This window comes from Dama dama, chromosome 23, assembly GCF_033118175.1.
Source record: "Dama dama isolate Ldn47 chromosome 23, ASM3311817v1, whole genome shotgun sequence".
Taxonomy (NCBI): Eukaryota; Metazoa; Chordata; class Mammalia; order Artiodactyla; family Cervidae; genus Dama; species Dama dama.
This window is the reverse complement of record NC_083703.1, coordinates 48716296-48732555: the sequence shown is the minus strand read 5'-3', so window position 1 is coordinate 48732555 and position 16260 is coordinate 48716296. Positions and strand designations below refer to the sequence as shown.

The window sequence follows — 16260 nt, the reverse complement described above, 5'->3', positions numbered from 1 at the left end:
CCACTTGTATAAAAACTAAATAGTCTACTCACTCAGACTATCTCTGGAAGGTTCAAGATGAAACTAGTAACAGTTTTCTCTGGAGAAGGGAACTTAATATTATCAAGAGAAGATGAAGACAGTTATCAGAGTGTATTCTTTTGTACCCTTTGATTTAAATGGACGCAAAGGAAGGAGGTCTGGCATGCTGCAGTGCATGGGGTCGCAGAGAGTCGGACATAACTTGGCAACTGAACAACAGTAACAACAAAGGAAGGAAGAAGAAAGAAAGAAGGAGGGAAAGAGAGGGAGGAAAGCACAATCTTTCTTGCTCCTCTCACTCAACGGTGGCCTCCAACAAGATCTCCTTTGCCCTTCCTCACTGTCTTTACCTGGTACCTGTCCACAGACCATGACATACCTCTTTGCTCACTCAGGGAGAACATTTTAGAACTTGCCTGAGCATAGAAAGCACTTATTACCCAGCCAACTGGAAAGGAGGGTGTAGCTGCAATAGGCACATTGTGATTTTTTTTTTTTTTTTTTTTTTTGCATTAAATAGAACACAAACATGAACACAGCTACTGAGTCTCAAGGACTCAGTGAAAACAAAAATACATTTTCAGTGACTGTTGCCATTTCTTAGTTGCCAGACCTGTGACACATTTATGAGCTGAATGCGCAATACAGAAATTTACATTGGGTAATGGCTTATTTGTTTTGTCAAATAAAGCCATCAATCAGGAAAAAAATTCCCTTTTCTCTTTCTAGCAGTTTTCTCATTTTCCCTAAGTCAAGCATGTGAGCCTTTGAGGGCTCATTTGGTAGAAGTGAAAAGGTAATAGCAGAAAAAGGTCATTTGTGTCTAACAAGTTAAAGTAGCTAGGATGGTCAGAGGCCTTCTACTGGTTTATTTCCCTTTTCTGTTCAGTGAATAAGAACATGACCACATCAATCATCCATTCCAGTGTATTTGTTACCAAGTCTGAGCTCATACCACTGGCCATGCAACAGGCCAATAAGTCAAGAGATGAGCTGTTGGGACAAAGAATAGCAACTTTATTTGGAAAGTCAGCATGTTAAGAAGATGATGGACTAGCAATCCAAAGAACCATCTTCCCAGCATTAGAATTCAGGCTTCTTTTATCCTAAAAGAGGAGGCATGTGTCTGGTTGTTTCAAACTTCTTGGTACCAGAATCCTTTGTATTTGCAGCTGTCCAAGTAAGTCAGGTCACCATGTTTCTGTAAATATCCAACAAGGTTCCTGTAAACCTCTGTTCCACAACTTTTTGTCTCTACATGAGTGAAAAATGTTATATCTTTAAAGGGAGGAAGAGCCTTGAAAATGGGCTATCCTGTATATTTCAGGTTTGTTCTTTTCTGTTATACACTTATATTCCACATGATAATGCAGACCTGACTAACTTTCCTATTGAGGGTAATGATTCTTAGTCCAGCTCTGCAGTATGGTAAGTATCCGATAATAGTTATTGTTTCAATATTTGCATTGTGAACCTGGAAATTTTTGAGATCAGGAAATATGTTTCCTGAAGCACAATAACTATCTACTATTTAAAAAATATACCTTAAAACTGTTTTCTAGAAACTACAGGTTGTTATAGGCAACTATCAAGCTTCCAATTCCATCTCAAAACCCATCTCTGAAGACTTTTCTAAAGCTCCCCACCATATCACACACCTGGGAGAGGTACATACCACTCCTCCATATTCCTTAGGATCTGAAGATAAAGTCTGTGCCTAATCTGAGTATTTTCAACACTTGTTTCAGTGTCTAGCTCACAGTAATACCATGGATGAATGAATAAATAATCTTATTCATTGCTTGATGAACATGTGTGAATTAAATAACAGACTCAAAGTGTTGATTCTGCTTGTTTTTAAGAGGAATTCAAGCAAGCATTGCTTGTTAATATATTATGAAATTTTGAAGCCCAAAATATACTTTTTAATACACTTTTAAATCAGAACCTTAGAGGATGAATTGAACTTCTATCACAATAATAAGGAAGTACTAAAAAAAAAAAAAAAAAAACCTAAGACATTCAATATGGATGAAACTCAAAAACAATGCTAAACAAAAGAAACTAGACACAAAACAGTATATATCATCCAATTCCATTTATATATGGTACAAATATCAGCAAAAACCCATTTAAGGATTTGAAGTCAGGATAACGGCTACTCTTGGTGAGTGGTGGTAGTATTAAAAACCAAAAGGTGAGATCAAGGGGCTTCTGAGAACTGGCAATGTCTTGTTTCTTCATCTGAATGTTCATTTCTCAGATGTGTCCAGCATGTGTAAATTCATCAGCTGTATATTCTAGATTGTGTTCTTGCATATAAAAGTATATTTCAATTAAAAGCTTAAAAAGGAATTTAGGCCAAGCAGAAAGTTTAAAACCAGTTAAATTCTTTTTTTTTTTTCATTTATTTTTATTAGTTGGAGGCTAATTACTTTACAATACTGTAGTGGTTTTTGCCATACATTGACATGAATCAGCCATGGATTTACATGTGTTCCCCCCTCCCATCTCTCTCCCCATCCGATCCCTCTGGGTCCTCCCAGTGCACCAGCCCTGAGCACTTGTCTCATGCATCCAACCTGGGCTGGTGATCTGTTTCACCCTTGATAGTATACTTGTTTCAATGCTATTCTCTCAGCACATCCCACCCTCGCCTTCTCCCACAGAGTCCAAAAGTCTGTTCTGTACATCTGTGTCTCTTTTTCTGTTTTGCATATAGGGTTATCGTTACCATCTTTTAAAATTCCATACATATGTGTTAGTATACTGTATTGGTCTTTACCTTTCTGGCTTACTTCACTCTGTATAATTGGCTCCAGTTTCATCCATCTCATTAGAACTGATTCAAATGAAATCTTTTTAATGGCTGAGTAATATTCCATGGTGTATATGTACCATAGCTTCCTTATCCATTCATCTGCTGATGGGCATCTAGGTTGCTTCCATGTCCTGGCTATTATAAACAGTGCTGCGATGAACATTGGAGTGCACGTGTCTCTTTCAGATCTGGTTTCCTCAGTGTGTATGCCCAGGAGTGGGATTACTGGGTCATATGGCAGTTCTATTTCCAGTTTTTTAAGACATCTCCACACTGTTCTCCATAGTGGCTGTACTAGTTTGCATTCCCACCAACAGTGTAAGAGGGTTCCCTTTTCTCTACACCCTCTCCAGCATTTATTGCTTGTAGACTTTTGGATAGCAGCCATCCTGACTGGCATGTAATGGTACCTCATTGTGGTTTTGATTTGCATTTCTCTGATAATGAGTGATGTTGAGCATCTTTTCATGTGTTTGTTAGCCATCTGTATGTCTTCTTTGGAGAAATGTCTGTTTAGTTCTTTGGCCCATTTTTTGATTGGGTCATTTATTTTTCTGGAATTGAGCTTCAGGAGTTGCTTGTATATTTTTGAGATTAATCCTTTGTCTGTTGCTAAAAATATGGAACGCTTCATGAATTTGCATGTCATCCTTGCACAGGGGCCATGCTAATCTTCTCTGTATCGTTCCAATTTTTAGTATATGTGCTGCGGAAGACAGCACACCAGTTAAATTCTTCAGTGCAATCCAGATATTTTCAACTAAAATGGAAAACCAATTTGGTATAGAGAAAGCCATCACCACTTTATGATCGTGTCCAAGATTCTGAAGACAGTCTATAGTCTAATCAGTCATGCACAGTCTCCAGAAAGCAAGTCTTAGACACTCTCTGCCCCAAATAAGTGCATATTTGCTCAAGCCTTATTAGGTATGCAAGAAAGTGGAACCAGATGACAATTGACCACATTCCTATAGTTGACAAACTACCAAATTAGGAAATTCAGCTTCAAATTTTTAATCATTTTAATTCTAAAACCCCATATTTGCTGATGTTTGTTCAACTAGCCTTTTTAAATTAAATGTAAAGTACTTTCAGAACCATATTAACGGCCGAATATGGTAATACCAAGCAAAAACAAGGGTTCCACTTCCAGATTTTGGAACATTTTAAATTAAATATAAGTTACCGGAAGTTTCATGTGCTTGATGAAAATCGCTAAAGACTGTATTACTGCATGATACTCCTCCATGGACTGAAATTCTGGTGGTGGGAATCCCATCCCTTTACCCATTTTACAAATGAGAAAACTATAATTTCCTGTTTTATTACCCTGTATCCTCAAAACTCAGACTCAGGCCTGGTGCGTGGTAAACACTCAAGGAAAGGTTTGGAGAGGTGTGCCAATTGCCCAAGGTCACCCACCCTTCCTGCTTCCTTCGGAAGTGAATCCGACAGGAAGGTGAGCGGCGAGGCTGGGTGGTGGTGAATCTGAGGTGAGCCACCCAGACTTCAGCGAGGGGAGCGGCCTTAGGTTGCCCGGGGATCTTCCAACATGCGTGTTTGGGGCGCCTCGCCCTTCTCAGAGGTTTACACACCCTCTTACTCAGAGATGAACCACTTTTGTTTCTTCCAGCTGGAAACCACAGGTCCTCCGGGCTCTCTAGAGCGGAGGCGGTTGTTCTCGCCTAGAGCCAAGGCTCGGAGGAAGTGGACTCACCCGGGATGTGAGTGACGAGTACACCCGGAGAGCGGGGAAAGTAGCAGGACCTTAATCACCAGGCTAGTCCCGGGCGGGCCTCGGGGAACCGGGAAACGAGAGGCGGTCTAGAGGAGGGTAGGCAGCATGAGAGGTCACAAGAGGGGCGTGGATCTGAGCATCCGCCCCGGTTCTCCACGCTGTCCTGCCGCGCGGCAGCCCAGGGCCCACCGTTTGTCCACAGTCTGCAGAGCGCCCCCTCCCCGCGCAGCGGGACCTGGCAGGCTGGGGCTGGTCGTGCTGCCGCCTGCCCGCCACCCTGGCCGGCGGTGCCCGGAGGGCCGCGCGGGGCGGAGACCAGTCGGCGGGGGCGGGCGCCAGTCTAGGCGGCGGGTCGGCGCGCAGCACTCGCCCGTAGAGCCTCGCCGAGCAGCCGCCGCCACCGCGCGCCCCCAGCTCGGCCTGGGTGGCGTCTGCCCGCGTCTCCAGGAGGGCAGCGGCACACGTGCCCGGCCGCGAGACCGCACGCCGCAGGCTTGAGAAAGGAAGTGAGTGCCCAGGAGCTGGGCCCCGGCGGGGACTGGAGACTGGCGGGGAAGGGAGGCTGCGAAGGGCACCGCTGGTTCCCCAGACCCCCGCTCCTGCCTTTCTGCGGCTTCCTGCACATAAATAGCTGTTGAATTAAAAATCGCGTGATCAGCTTGTGACCACCTTCCCCGACCTTGAGCATCTGGCTGCGCAAAATAAACTCTCAGTCCAGCAGCGGTGCTGACCTTACGGGTGGGGAGGGGTTTCTACCCACCCATCACATTCCCCTGGGCCCCAGGACCCTGCATACCTGGCAAAAGACAGGCCAGTGGCCTTCGGACCCACTCACTCTCTGTTCTTCCAGAGGAAGCGTTCGGTCTATTTCCCTGTCTGTCTGCCTGTGTCTGTCTGTCTTGACTGAGTTTTCTATAATGGACCGCCGTAAGTGGGCCACTGGGCTTCCCCAGGGAAGGCAGGTGTGCTGGGGCGCTTTGCTTCTTGTTCTGATCTTTAACACACTGGGTCTGCTTTCCCAGACCAAGTCTGAGGCTTTCCTTAACAAGCAACAGCTTGCTGCAGAAGTTCACTCTCGAAAAGAAAGGCGCAGAAAAGATAGGAGCGGAATGTGGGGAAACCAGATTGTCTCATTTTAGCCAGAATTTCATTGTAAGGGAATCACCACCTATTGCCTGTTTTTTAAATGAGAAATACTTTGATTGCCCAGGTTAGGTAAGAAAAATCCTGTCTGATTGCTCCCAAAACAGGCAGTGAGGAGTCATTTTAAAAGTAAGGTTATTTTGTATACAAAACATTTTAAATAACAAAGCCTCAAAGCATAGCATTTAAAAAGCTGTAAGGACCTTAAAGTCGATTACTTCAATACCATGCTAAGAATTTGACAGTGAAAAAGGTATGCTTATTGTCTCCTCACTGGGAAAGATTTATGTTAGTTAAAATGTTTGGTGAAGGTACTGAGAATTTAGCCCATAGTTTTAAGTGTTGTACTTCATATTAACTTTGTAATATTATCGAGAATGTGTCCCAGTGTGCTGGTTGAGAGTTTGGAGTTAGAACCTGAGTTCTGTTTGCACTCCATGATCTAACTTGCTGTGTGACTTTTGAAAATTACCTAGCTTTTCTGAGTCTGTGTTTCCTCATTTCTAAATGGGATTGCTGAGAGGATGGAGATTACACAAGGATAGTGGTTAGCCCAGAGTACATCACTCTGAATGATGTACACAATAAATAACACCTGAGGCTGACGATGACAGTGAGGTGGTTAGACCCAATATAATCATTGCATGACACTGCCCATGCAAGAAGTCTTGTATGTTCCTCTGTGCATTGGGAGGTGCAAACATTAGGATCTTTCTAGTCACCCTTGAACTCTTGAAGTTGAGTGGAACAAATGAAATCTGTTCTAAGCCTGTTCAGATTTGCAGCATTTATCTTGTGATTCTCTTTTGCTTACAAGTGTGAACAGTGACACTGGTGGTTTAATTATTGCTTTTTATCATTTTTTTTTTTACTTTTTAATGAAACATAGTTGATGTACAGCATTATAAATTACAGATGTACAACAGTGATTCACAATTTTAAAGGCTATACCCCATTTATACTTATAAAATATTGGCTATATTCCCTGTGTTGTACAATATATCCTATAAGCTATAAAGGTTATTTATTTTATACATAATAATTTATAGCTCTTAATTTCCCCTATTTTGCCCCTCCATCCTTCCCTCTCCCCACTGGTAACCACTAGTTTTTCTTTATATATGTGTTCTCTATCTATATATCTGTTTCCTTTTTATTATATTCAGTAGTTTATTATTTTAGATTCTACATATAAGTGTTATCATACAGCATTTGTCTGTCTGACTTATTTCACTTAGCATAGTATCTTCTAAATACATCCATGTTGTTGGAAATGGCAAAATCTCATTCTTTTTTATGGTTGAATAATATCCCATTCCACATATTTATCCACTCATATGCTGATGGGCAGTTAAGTTGCTTCATATTTTGGCCATTGTAAATAATATCTTTACAATATGTATATTTTGTATCTTTTCAAATTGGTGCTTTGGGGGGATTATTTGTTATTTTGTTTTGTTTTTTGATATATATCAGGAATGTAATTGCTGGGTCATATGATAGCTCTATTTTTAGTTTTTTGAAAAATCTCCATACTGTTTTCCACACTGGCTACACCAATTTACATTTTCACGAACAGTGTATTGAAGGTTCCCTTTTCTCCATGTCCTCACCAACATTTCTTATTTCTAGTCTTTTTGATCATCACCATTCTGACAGTTATGAGACTGTATCTCACTGTGGTTTTAATTTGCATTTCTCTGGTGATTAACGATGTTGAGCATCTTTTCTTGTGCCTGTTGGCCATCTATATGTCTTCTTTGGAGAGATGTTTATTTAAGTCTTCTGCCCATTTTTTGAGTGGGTAGAGTTTTTTTAATTGAGCTGTATAAGCTGTTTGTATGTTTCAGAAATCAATCCCTTGTCTGTCACATCTTCTAAAAATATTTTCTCCCATTCTATATGCTGTCTTTTTGTTTTGTTTATAGCTTCCTTTGCTGTACAAAAGCTTTTAAGTCTAATTAGCTCCCATTTGTTTATTTTTGCTTTTATCTCATTTGCTGTAGGAGACAGAAAAAAAAAAAAATGTTGCTACCATTTATGTCAAAGGATGTTCTGCCTATGGTTTCTTCCAGGAGTTTTATAGTTTCTGGTTACATTTAGGTCTTTAATCCATTTTGAATTTTTGTATATAGTGTTAGGGAGTGTTCTAATTTCATTCTTTTACATGTAACTCTCCAGTTTTCCCAGTAGTACTTATTGAAGAGACTGTCTTTTCTACATTGTATATTCTTGTCTCCTTTGCTGTAGATTAATTGACCATAAGTGTGTGGGTTTAATTTTGAGCTCTCTGTTCTATTCCATTGATCTAAGTGTCTGTTTTTGTGCCAGTCCCATGCTGTTTTGAGTACAGTAGCCTTGTAGTGTAATCTGAAATCAGGAAGCATGGTTCCTCTAGCTCTGTTCTTCTTTTTCAAGCTTGTTTCCACTATTGGTGGCCTTTTGTGTTTCCATACCAATTTTTACATTATTTATTCTAGATCTGTGAAAAATGCCTTTGGTATTTTTATAGGGATTGCACTAAATCTGTAGATTTCCTTGCATAGTATAGTCATTTTAAGAATATTAATTCTTCCAGCCCATAAACATGGTATATCTTTCCATCTGTTTGTATTATCTTCCATTTCTTTCATCAGTGTCTTGTAAATAGATCTAAGTACAGATCTTTTACCTCCTTAGGTTGGTTTATGACTAAGCATTTTATTCTTTTAGATGTAGTGGTAAGTAGGATTGTTTCCTTAATTTCTCTGATAGTGTACAGAAATGCAACAGATTCTCTCTCTCTCTCTCTCTCTCTATATATATATATATATAAACATAAACATATATATATGTTTATATAGATATATAAACATATATATATAACAAATATATATATGTTATAAACATAAACAACATATATATATGTTATACATATATAAGAAACTTATATATAAGTTTCTAACATATATATATATATAACATATGTCCTGCAATGTTACCAGATTCACTGATTAGCTCTAGTAGTTTTCTGGTGGCATCTTTAGGGTTTTCTATATATAGTGTCCTGTCATCTGCAAACAGTGACAGTTTTTCTGCTTCCTCTCCAGTTTGGCTTCCTTTTATTTCTTTTTCTTGTCTTATTGGTGTGGCTAGGTCTTCCAATACTATGTTGTATAAAAGTGGCTGTAGTGAGCATCCTTGTCTTGTTCCTGATCTTTATTTATTTATTTATATGCATCAGGTCTTAGTTGCAACACATGGGATCCTTCATTGCCTCACAGGGACTCTAGTTGTGGTGTGCAGGCTTCAGTAGTTGCAGCATGTGGGCTCTCTAGTTTTGGCACAGAGGCTCTGGAGTACACAGGCTCAGTAGTTGCCCCAGGGTATGTGTGATCTTGTTCCCCTACAGGGGAATCAAACCTATGTCCCCTTCATTGCAAGGTGGATTCTTAACCACTGGACCACCAGTGAAGTCCCTGTTCCTGATCTTACAGGGAAATGCTTTCACCTTTTCATCACTGAGAATGAAGTTTGCTGTGGGTTTCTGATTTATGACCTTTATTATGTTGAGGTAGGTTTCCTCTATGCCCACTTTCTTGAGAGTTTTTACTAAAATTAGTGGTTGGTGGTTTAGTTACCAAGTCATGTCCAACTCTTGTGACCAAATGGACTGGAGCCTGCCAGGCTCCCCTGTCCACAGGATTTAGTGCTTAATATTAAAAATAATGTTCCTCAGAGGTCACCATGGTCCTAGCTTCGTTCCGTTCAGTCGCTCAGTCGTGTCCGACTCTTTGCAACCCCATGAACCGCAGCACGCCAGGCCTCCCTGTCCATCACCAACTCCCAGAGTCCACTGAAACCTATGCCCATCGAGTCAGTGATGCCATCCAACCATCTCATCCTCTGTCGTCCCCTTCTCCTCCTTCCCTCAATCTTTCCCAGCATCAGGGTCTTTTCAAATGAATCAGCTCTTTGCATCAGATGGCCAAACTATTGGACTTCCTAGCTTAATACTCGGAGAAGGCAATGGCACCCGACTCCAGTACTCTTGCCTGGAAAATCCCATGGATGGAGGAGCCTGGTAGACTGCAGTCCATGGGGTCACTAAGAGTCAGACACGACTGAGCAACTTCACTTTCATTTTTCACTTTGATGCATTAGAGAAGGAAATGGCAACCCACTCCAGTATTCTTGCCTGGAGAATCCCAGGGACAGGGGAGCCTGGTGGGCTGCCGTCTATGGGGTGCACAGAGTCAGACACGACTGAAGTGACTTAACAGCAGCAGCAGCTTAATACTGATCTAATTAGGTGGAAGGGAGGAACTGAGACTGGAGCTAATTTTTTAAGTGACTGTTGTGACTTTAACAGTGTAAGATGAAGACTAGCATCAGCTGGAGTTGGTTATGAATGCAGGGTTTCCACATCCATCCCAGATCTTCGACTAGAACCTGGATGTTAATAAGATCCTGCTGAATAAAATCTGCGTATAAATAAGATCCACAGGGTTCCTGGGCACTTTCCCCTAGAGAGACCCTTTCCCGGGCCCTTTGCATACACTGATGGTTTTCAAGAACAGGCCTTATGAAAACAGGGATTTCTCATAAGCTGTCTTTACCTAGCAAAGTGAAACAGATTTGTCATCACTTAAATGACAGATTTTTATTTCAAATCTTAAAATAGCCAGGAGAGGTATTATCATTTGCTTCCTACTTAAGAGAGAGTTGACATTTTTAAGTTTTGCAAATTTGGGATTCCAGTCTTCCTGTTTTACTCAAAACACTCAGTTTTGATACTGCTTAGCTTCATTCAGTTCCTCCAATGATGGGACACTGTGGGTTTGAAGCACTCACCCCGTCTGTACTTTGAAGAGGGGGATTGTATGTCTGTCACTCCTGTTTTAAATATTTTGCCAAAAGTGTGTCCAAAAACTTACATGATATATATAATATAAAATGGTAACTCAAGTAAGTTGAATATGTGCTGCCCCTGGCCACCATGGGGCTGATCCACCACCCAGGAGCAGAGGGCCCCTCTCGGCCTCTCTGCTGCTGAGGGTCACCCTGGAGCCGATCCCCCACCACCGCCGAGCTCTGGCCCCAGCCTCTCCTCTCCTCTCCTCCTGCTCTCTGCTCCCATCTCCGTCTCCGGTGTGATCTCTCTGAAGCTGTTTCCCAGGCTGCCAGTGCCTCTTCAGGCTGCTGCTGCCGTGTTGTCCTGTGGACATCCGGTCCACTGGAGAAGGGAATGGCAGAGACCTCTAAGGAGGCCTTACAGAAGCTGAGAAAAGAAGAGAAGTGAAAGGCAAGGAGGAAGGGAAAGATATACACAACTGAATGCAAAGTTCCAGAGAGTAGTAAGGAGAGATAAGAAAGCCTTCGTAAGTGTACAATGCAAAGAAATAGAGGAAAATAATAGAACTGGAACGACTAGAGATCTCTTTAAGAAAACTGGAGATAGCAAGGGAACATTTCATTGTGAAGATAGGCACAATAAAGGACAAAAATGGTAAGGACCTACAAAAGCAAAAGAGATTAAGAAAGGGTGGCAAGAATACACAGAAGATGGTGTGATCACTCACCTAGAGCCAGGCATCCTGGAATTCGAAGTCAAGTGGTCCTCAGGAAGCATCACTACAAACAAAGCTAGTGGAGGTGATGGAATTCCAGTTGAGCTATTTCAAATCCTAAAGGATGATGCTGTGATAGTGCTGCACTCAATATGCCAGCAAATTTGGAAAACACAGCAGTGGCCATAGGACTGGAAAGGGTCAGTTTTCATTCCAATCCCAAAGAAAGGCAATGCCAAAGAATGTTCAAATTACTGTACAATTGCACTAATTTCAATGGTAGCAAGATTATGCTCAAAATCCTGTGCAGTAGGCTTCAGCAATACATGAGCCGAGAACTTCCAGATATACCAACTGAAATTATAAAAGGCAGAGGAACCAGAGATCAAATTGCCAACATTTGTTGGACCATGAAGAAAGCAATGGAATTCAAATAAAACATCTGCTTCATTGACTATGCTAAATCCTTTGACTCTGTGGTTCACAACAAACTGTGGAATATTCTTAATGAGATGGGAGTACCAGACCACATTACCTGCCTCCTGAGAAACCCGTATGCAGGTCAAGAAGCAACAGTTAGAACTGGACATGGAACAATGGACTGGTTCCAAATTAGGAAAGGAGTACGTCAAGGGTGTATATTGTCACCCTGCTTATTTAACTTATATGCATCATACAAAATGCTGGGCTGGGTGACTCACAAGCTGGAATCAAGATGGACATGTGGATGGACATGAGTTTGAGCAAGCTCTGGAAGATGGTGTAGGACAAGGAAGCCTAGCATGCCTAGCATACGACCATGGGGTCACAAAGAGAGGGGCATGAATTAGTGACTGAACAACAAAAACAAATTATTAATGACCTGTATCTCTTATGTGCTTAAGATAAAACTACATGTTATATGACTAAAAAAGAAACTATTTTGTTCTGTTTTTTTTTTTAATTTTCATACCAGAAAATGTCCTTACTATTTTATGGAAGGAATGTAATAATATCTATGTATAGATTTCAATGATATTCTTTTAAAAATCAACTCTATTTAAGTATAATATGCATACAATAAAATGCATCAAAGTATACATTTCAATTCAATGCCTTTTATTGTATGCAAATTATACTTCAATAAATGTGATTTTTTGTGTGTGTCAAGCATTGTCATGATTTGTTGCCTATTGCTAAAGTAGTTCATAGAAGGTCAAGAAAAGTCAGTAGAAAGGGATGGATGCATTGGGTAGACACAGAAAATAAGTAGCTAGGTGGACCTGGGAGGGTGGAAAGTTTAAAGTACAAGAGATTTAGAAGAGATCGTTTTTATAAGACTTTTTGTCTTTAAAGTTAAGATGCTGAATTTAATATCAGGAACTCTGCAGCATTTTTGAGGAGGGGACTAAAAATGAGAGAAAAGAAAGTTTTGCTCTGCAGAGTCTGCCTAACGAGCCTCAGTTTCCTTCTGGTCTGTCTGCCTTTTTTCATGTAGACACCTGTATTTGCCACAATGCTTTCATCCAGTGACTTTGCATCTGCTTCTTGGGAGCTTGTGGTCCGAGTTGATAATCCAAATGAAGAGGAGCAGAAGGACATCACACTGAGAGTGTCTGGAGACCTGCACATTGGGGGAGTGATGCTCAAGTTAGTGGAACAGATAAGTAAGTTGCTGCCTATTTATGGTTTCTCTACATTTGAAACCCTCTATGTCGCATCGTCACTGAATGACTGAACTAGGCTGTCTGACTAAGTTTTTCTGATCATCCATCTTGCAATGGCTCCTTTTTGCAGGAAGAAGAGAAATGGGGAGCCCTGAAGGAGCCCAAACAACCCCCTGACCCCTTCTGTCAAAACTTGTGTCTTTGGTAGCAAACGGAAGCTCCCCAGCAGGTGTAATAACCTATTTGCACTGGAATGAGGTCACCCTCCATGGTGACATCTAGGGTAACCTTAGACCACACCTGGAGCTTTAGACTATTAATGTGATTTTTTGTCAATGCTTGATTGCTCTGTGAGCAAGCAGCCTGGTGCCAGTGCCCTTACCCACCGTTTGCTACTAGCCCTTGTTTAAACAAGAAAAGAAGTCTTCAGGGTCAGAGTCTTCACATCAGGAGTCAACATGATGGACCTAGAATTTAATGTTTTATTTTCTTTGCATTTATTTTTTTGTCTTCTATTTAAGACCACCAGTGTTGGCTTTTGACTTATACTAGTGATATAAAGTATTTTTAAGTTAAGTCTTCATTGGAATATAATATACATACAAAAAGTGCAATTATCATAAGTGTATATTTCAGTGAATTTTCACAAAGTCATATAACCACCACCCAGATCAAGATACAAAGCAGTACCTGTTCCCCCACCCAAGTCCCACATCTGACACCTCCCAGCCACTGTCCCACTAAGGTTAGCTATTATCCTGAATTGTTACTCCAAAGGAATAATTTTACTTGTTTGCAAACTGTATATATGTGGAATTATACAGGATAATATACCCTCAAGCATCTGCTTTCTTTCATGCCACATTATGTCTGTGAGATTTATCCATTTTATTGCATATAGTTTGGGTTCTTTGATTCTCATTGCTGTATAATATTCCATTATATGATTTTTTTTTTTTCCCCTGCAATTTATCCATTTACCTGATGGTTTATGGATATTGGGTTCTTTACATATGGGGGCTTTTATAGATAGTACCTTTTTTAGGTAAGTATAGGCGTTTCTGTTGGGTATATAGATCAGAGAAAAGTCACTGAATCGTAGGACTTTCCAAAATAGTTACAGCATTACAGCGTTTATGTGCACTGCGCTGTGCACAGTCGCTTTAGTCATGTCTGACTGTTTGTGACCCCGTGGACTGTAGCCTGCCAGGCTCCTCTGTCCATGGGATTCTCCAGGCAAGAATACTGGAGTGGACTGCCATGCCCTCCTCCAGGGAATCTTCCCAGCCCAGGGATTGAACCCACATCTCCTGCATTGCAGGCAGATTCTTTACCACAGAGCCATGGGGGAAGCCTACAGCATTTATACTTCTACTAATAGCGCTCAGAGAAAGGCTTTCTAATTTAAAAAGAGAGAAAGAGGGAGAAACCATTTTTTAAGTAAAAGTACTGGTGGCTCTCAATTTAGCAAAATAAAAGATTGCATATGGCTCTAACATTGGCAAGGGGGAAAGATTCAATCTTGATGCCAAGGGGCATTGAAGAAGTGGAAGGGTTCAGTGTTGATGCTACCATTGAGAGAGAAAATATTCAGCTTTGATTTTAGTGTAAACAGTTTTGGAAACTGGTAATGCAGTGGTACTGATAACAGGTAGACATTCCTGAGAACAGTGAAATGTAAACTTCTCAGTAGTTCTGTGTGCACTTTGACCAGAAGCTTTTGATATTCCCTTGTGAGCCGGTGTCTGAAGGATTCATATATTTTTTCTCGTTGTTGTGGTGGTGTTGGGGGTGCATGGGCTGCTCTAGTTGTAGCACATGGGCTTAGTTGCCCCAGAGCAGGTGGGTTCTTAGTTCCCTGACCAGGGATCAAACCCACGTCCCCTGCATTGAAAGGGGGATTCTTAACCACCAGACCACCAGGCACCTGGAAGGGTTCATTTCTATTAGAGAAATCATCTTGATTAAATAAAGCTTTGCTTCTGGCCTTCCCAGAAAGGACCGTGGCACTGAGGGACTTGGGAGAAGAAAACTTTAACATTTCATCGTGAATAAAAGTTGTATGTTTTTGTTCCTTCCATAGTATTTATATATAAAGAAGGTAAGGTTCGGTCGGTCTTCTAACTGCCTTGTCTTAGGGACTTTGACAGGAAGCCACGAATGATGGAGCCTTGGGTTGTGGGAAGAGATGAGAGTGGAAGACCAGCATTGGCTTTGGTTTTGCACATGCAGGACTTGACTCCAGGGTGCAAGTGCTTGCTCTCACTTTACTGCGCTCTGTTCTCTATTCTTGCAGACATAGCCCAGGACTGGTCAGACTTTGCCCTTTGGTGGGAACAGAAACATTGCTGGCTTCTGAAAACACACTGGACTCTGGACAAATGTGGGGTCCAGGCAGATGCAAAGCTTGTCTTTACCCCTCAACATAAAATGCTTCGCCTCCGCCTGCCAAACATGAAGACAGTGCGGCTGCGAGTCAGCTTCTCGACTGTGGTCTTCAGAGCTGTCAGCGACATCTGCAGAGCCCTGAGTGAGTCCCCGCAGGCAGGCATCCCTACCCTCTATACTGTCAGCAAAAGAGGACAAGAAAGTACATGCACTTCTGCCCACAAGTGGTTGCCTTTACATCCCTTACTAAGAGCACAGTTTTCAAGCCCAGTTCTGGGGACTTTAGCCATTTAAGTGAAGTTAAACCAGATGGAACATTATCAGAGTAAATCAGGTTCATTTACCCAAAGCTTAAAGCTATTTCAGAAGAAACTTGCAAACAGAAAAGACAGCTCCATTAAGATTTCCACCCCAAAACTCATTTCCCTAAGTCATACTGAAATTGTTATATTGAAGACAAACAAAAAGAGTTCCATTAAATCATTATCACCATAGAGCTGATAAGTCTATGTTGTTTTTGAGATAATGGTGATGCAATGTCTTAATTGCTTCCCTAACACTTGGCTCCAGTAAATAACTCTGTCCATAAACATCATTTGTGGAGTTTATTTTAAGCAGAAACGTACAGTTGCTTATGGATCAAAAATTTTAACAGCCTTTAGGGACAACACTGCCCAAACCATTTCTTCTTTCTGGGACTTCCATAATAGTAGCAAACTCTGGGTCAGGAAGTATATTTTTTGAGTGTGTAGGTATATTCTTGAGTTCCAGGCTAATATTTAGTATTTGAGCAAAGTATATACACTACGCGAGTAGGTGATCTATCTTCCCCATTAAATTGTAAACTGCTTATTCATTCCTTCAGCAAATATATATTTTGACTTGGCAGGCACTATGGTGAGTGCTAGAGATTGGTTAGCAATAAAAATAATCCAAACCTTCTGCCCTCCCTGA

At 41.2% G+C, this 16260-nt stretch overlaps 1 protein-coding gene and 1 non-coding gene across 4 annotated transcripts in view; one reads left to right on the top strand and one right to left on the bottom strand.

Annotated features, from left to right (window-relative positions):
- Positions 1 to 3456: 3456 nt before the first annotated feature.
- On the bottom strand, positions 3457 to 3564 carry LOC133045293 (U6 spliceosomal RNA). The gene has a single exon (XR_009690173.1). It is a non-coding gene; the product is annotated as a U6 spliceosomal RNA (small nuclear RNA).
- A 756-nt stretch (positions 3565 to 4320) lies between these two features.
- Positions 4321 to 16260, top strand: part of FERMT1 (FERM domain containing kindlin 1) — a 55845-nt gene continuing 43905 nt past the window's right edge. Inside the window, exons 1-3 of one of the 3 annotated variants that reach the window (XM_061126662.1) lie at positions 4321 to 4335; positions 12750 to 12918; positions 15215 to 15448. In XM_061126662.1, coding sequence (XP_060982645.1) covers positions 12768 to 12918; positions 15215 to 15448 — 385 coding nt within the window. In that variant the 5' untranslated portion in view covers positions 4321 to 4335; positions 12750 to 12767. Of the gene's footprint in view, positions 4336 to 4547; positions 4567 to 4964; positions 5087 to 12749; positions 12919 to 15214; positions 15449 to 16260 lie in introns of those variants that run through there. The other 2 variants (XM_061126660.1, XM_061126661.1) reach the window with 2 other exon arrangements.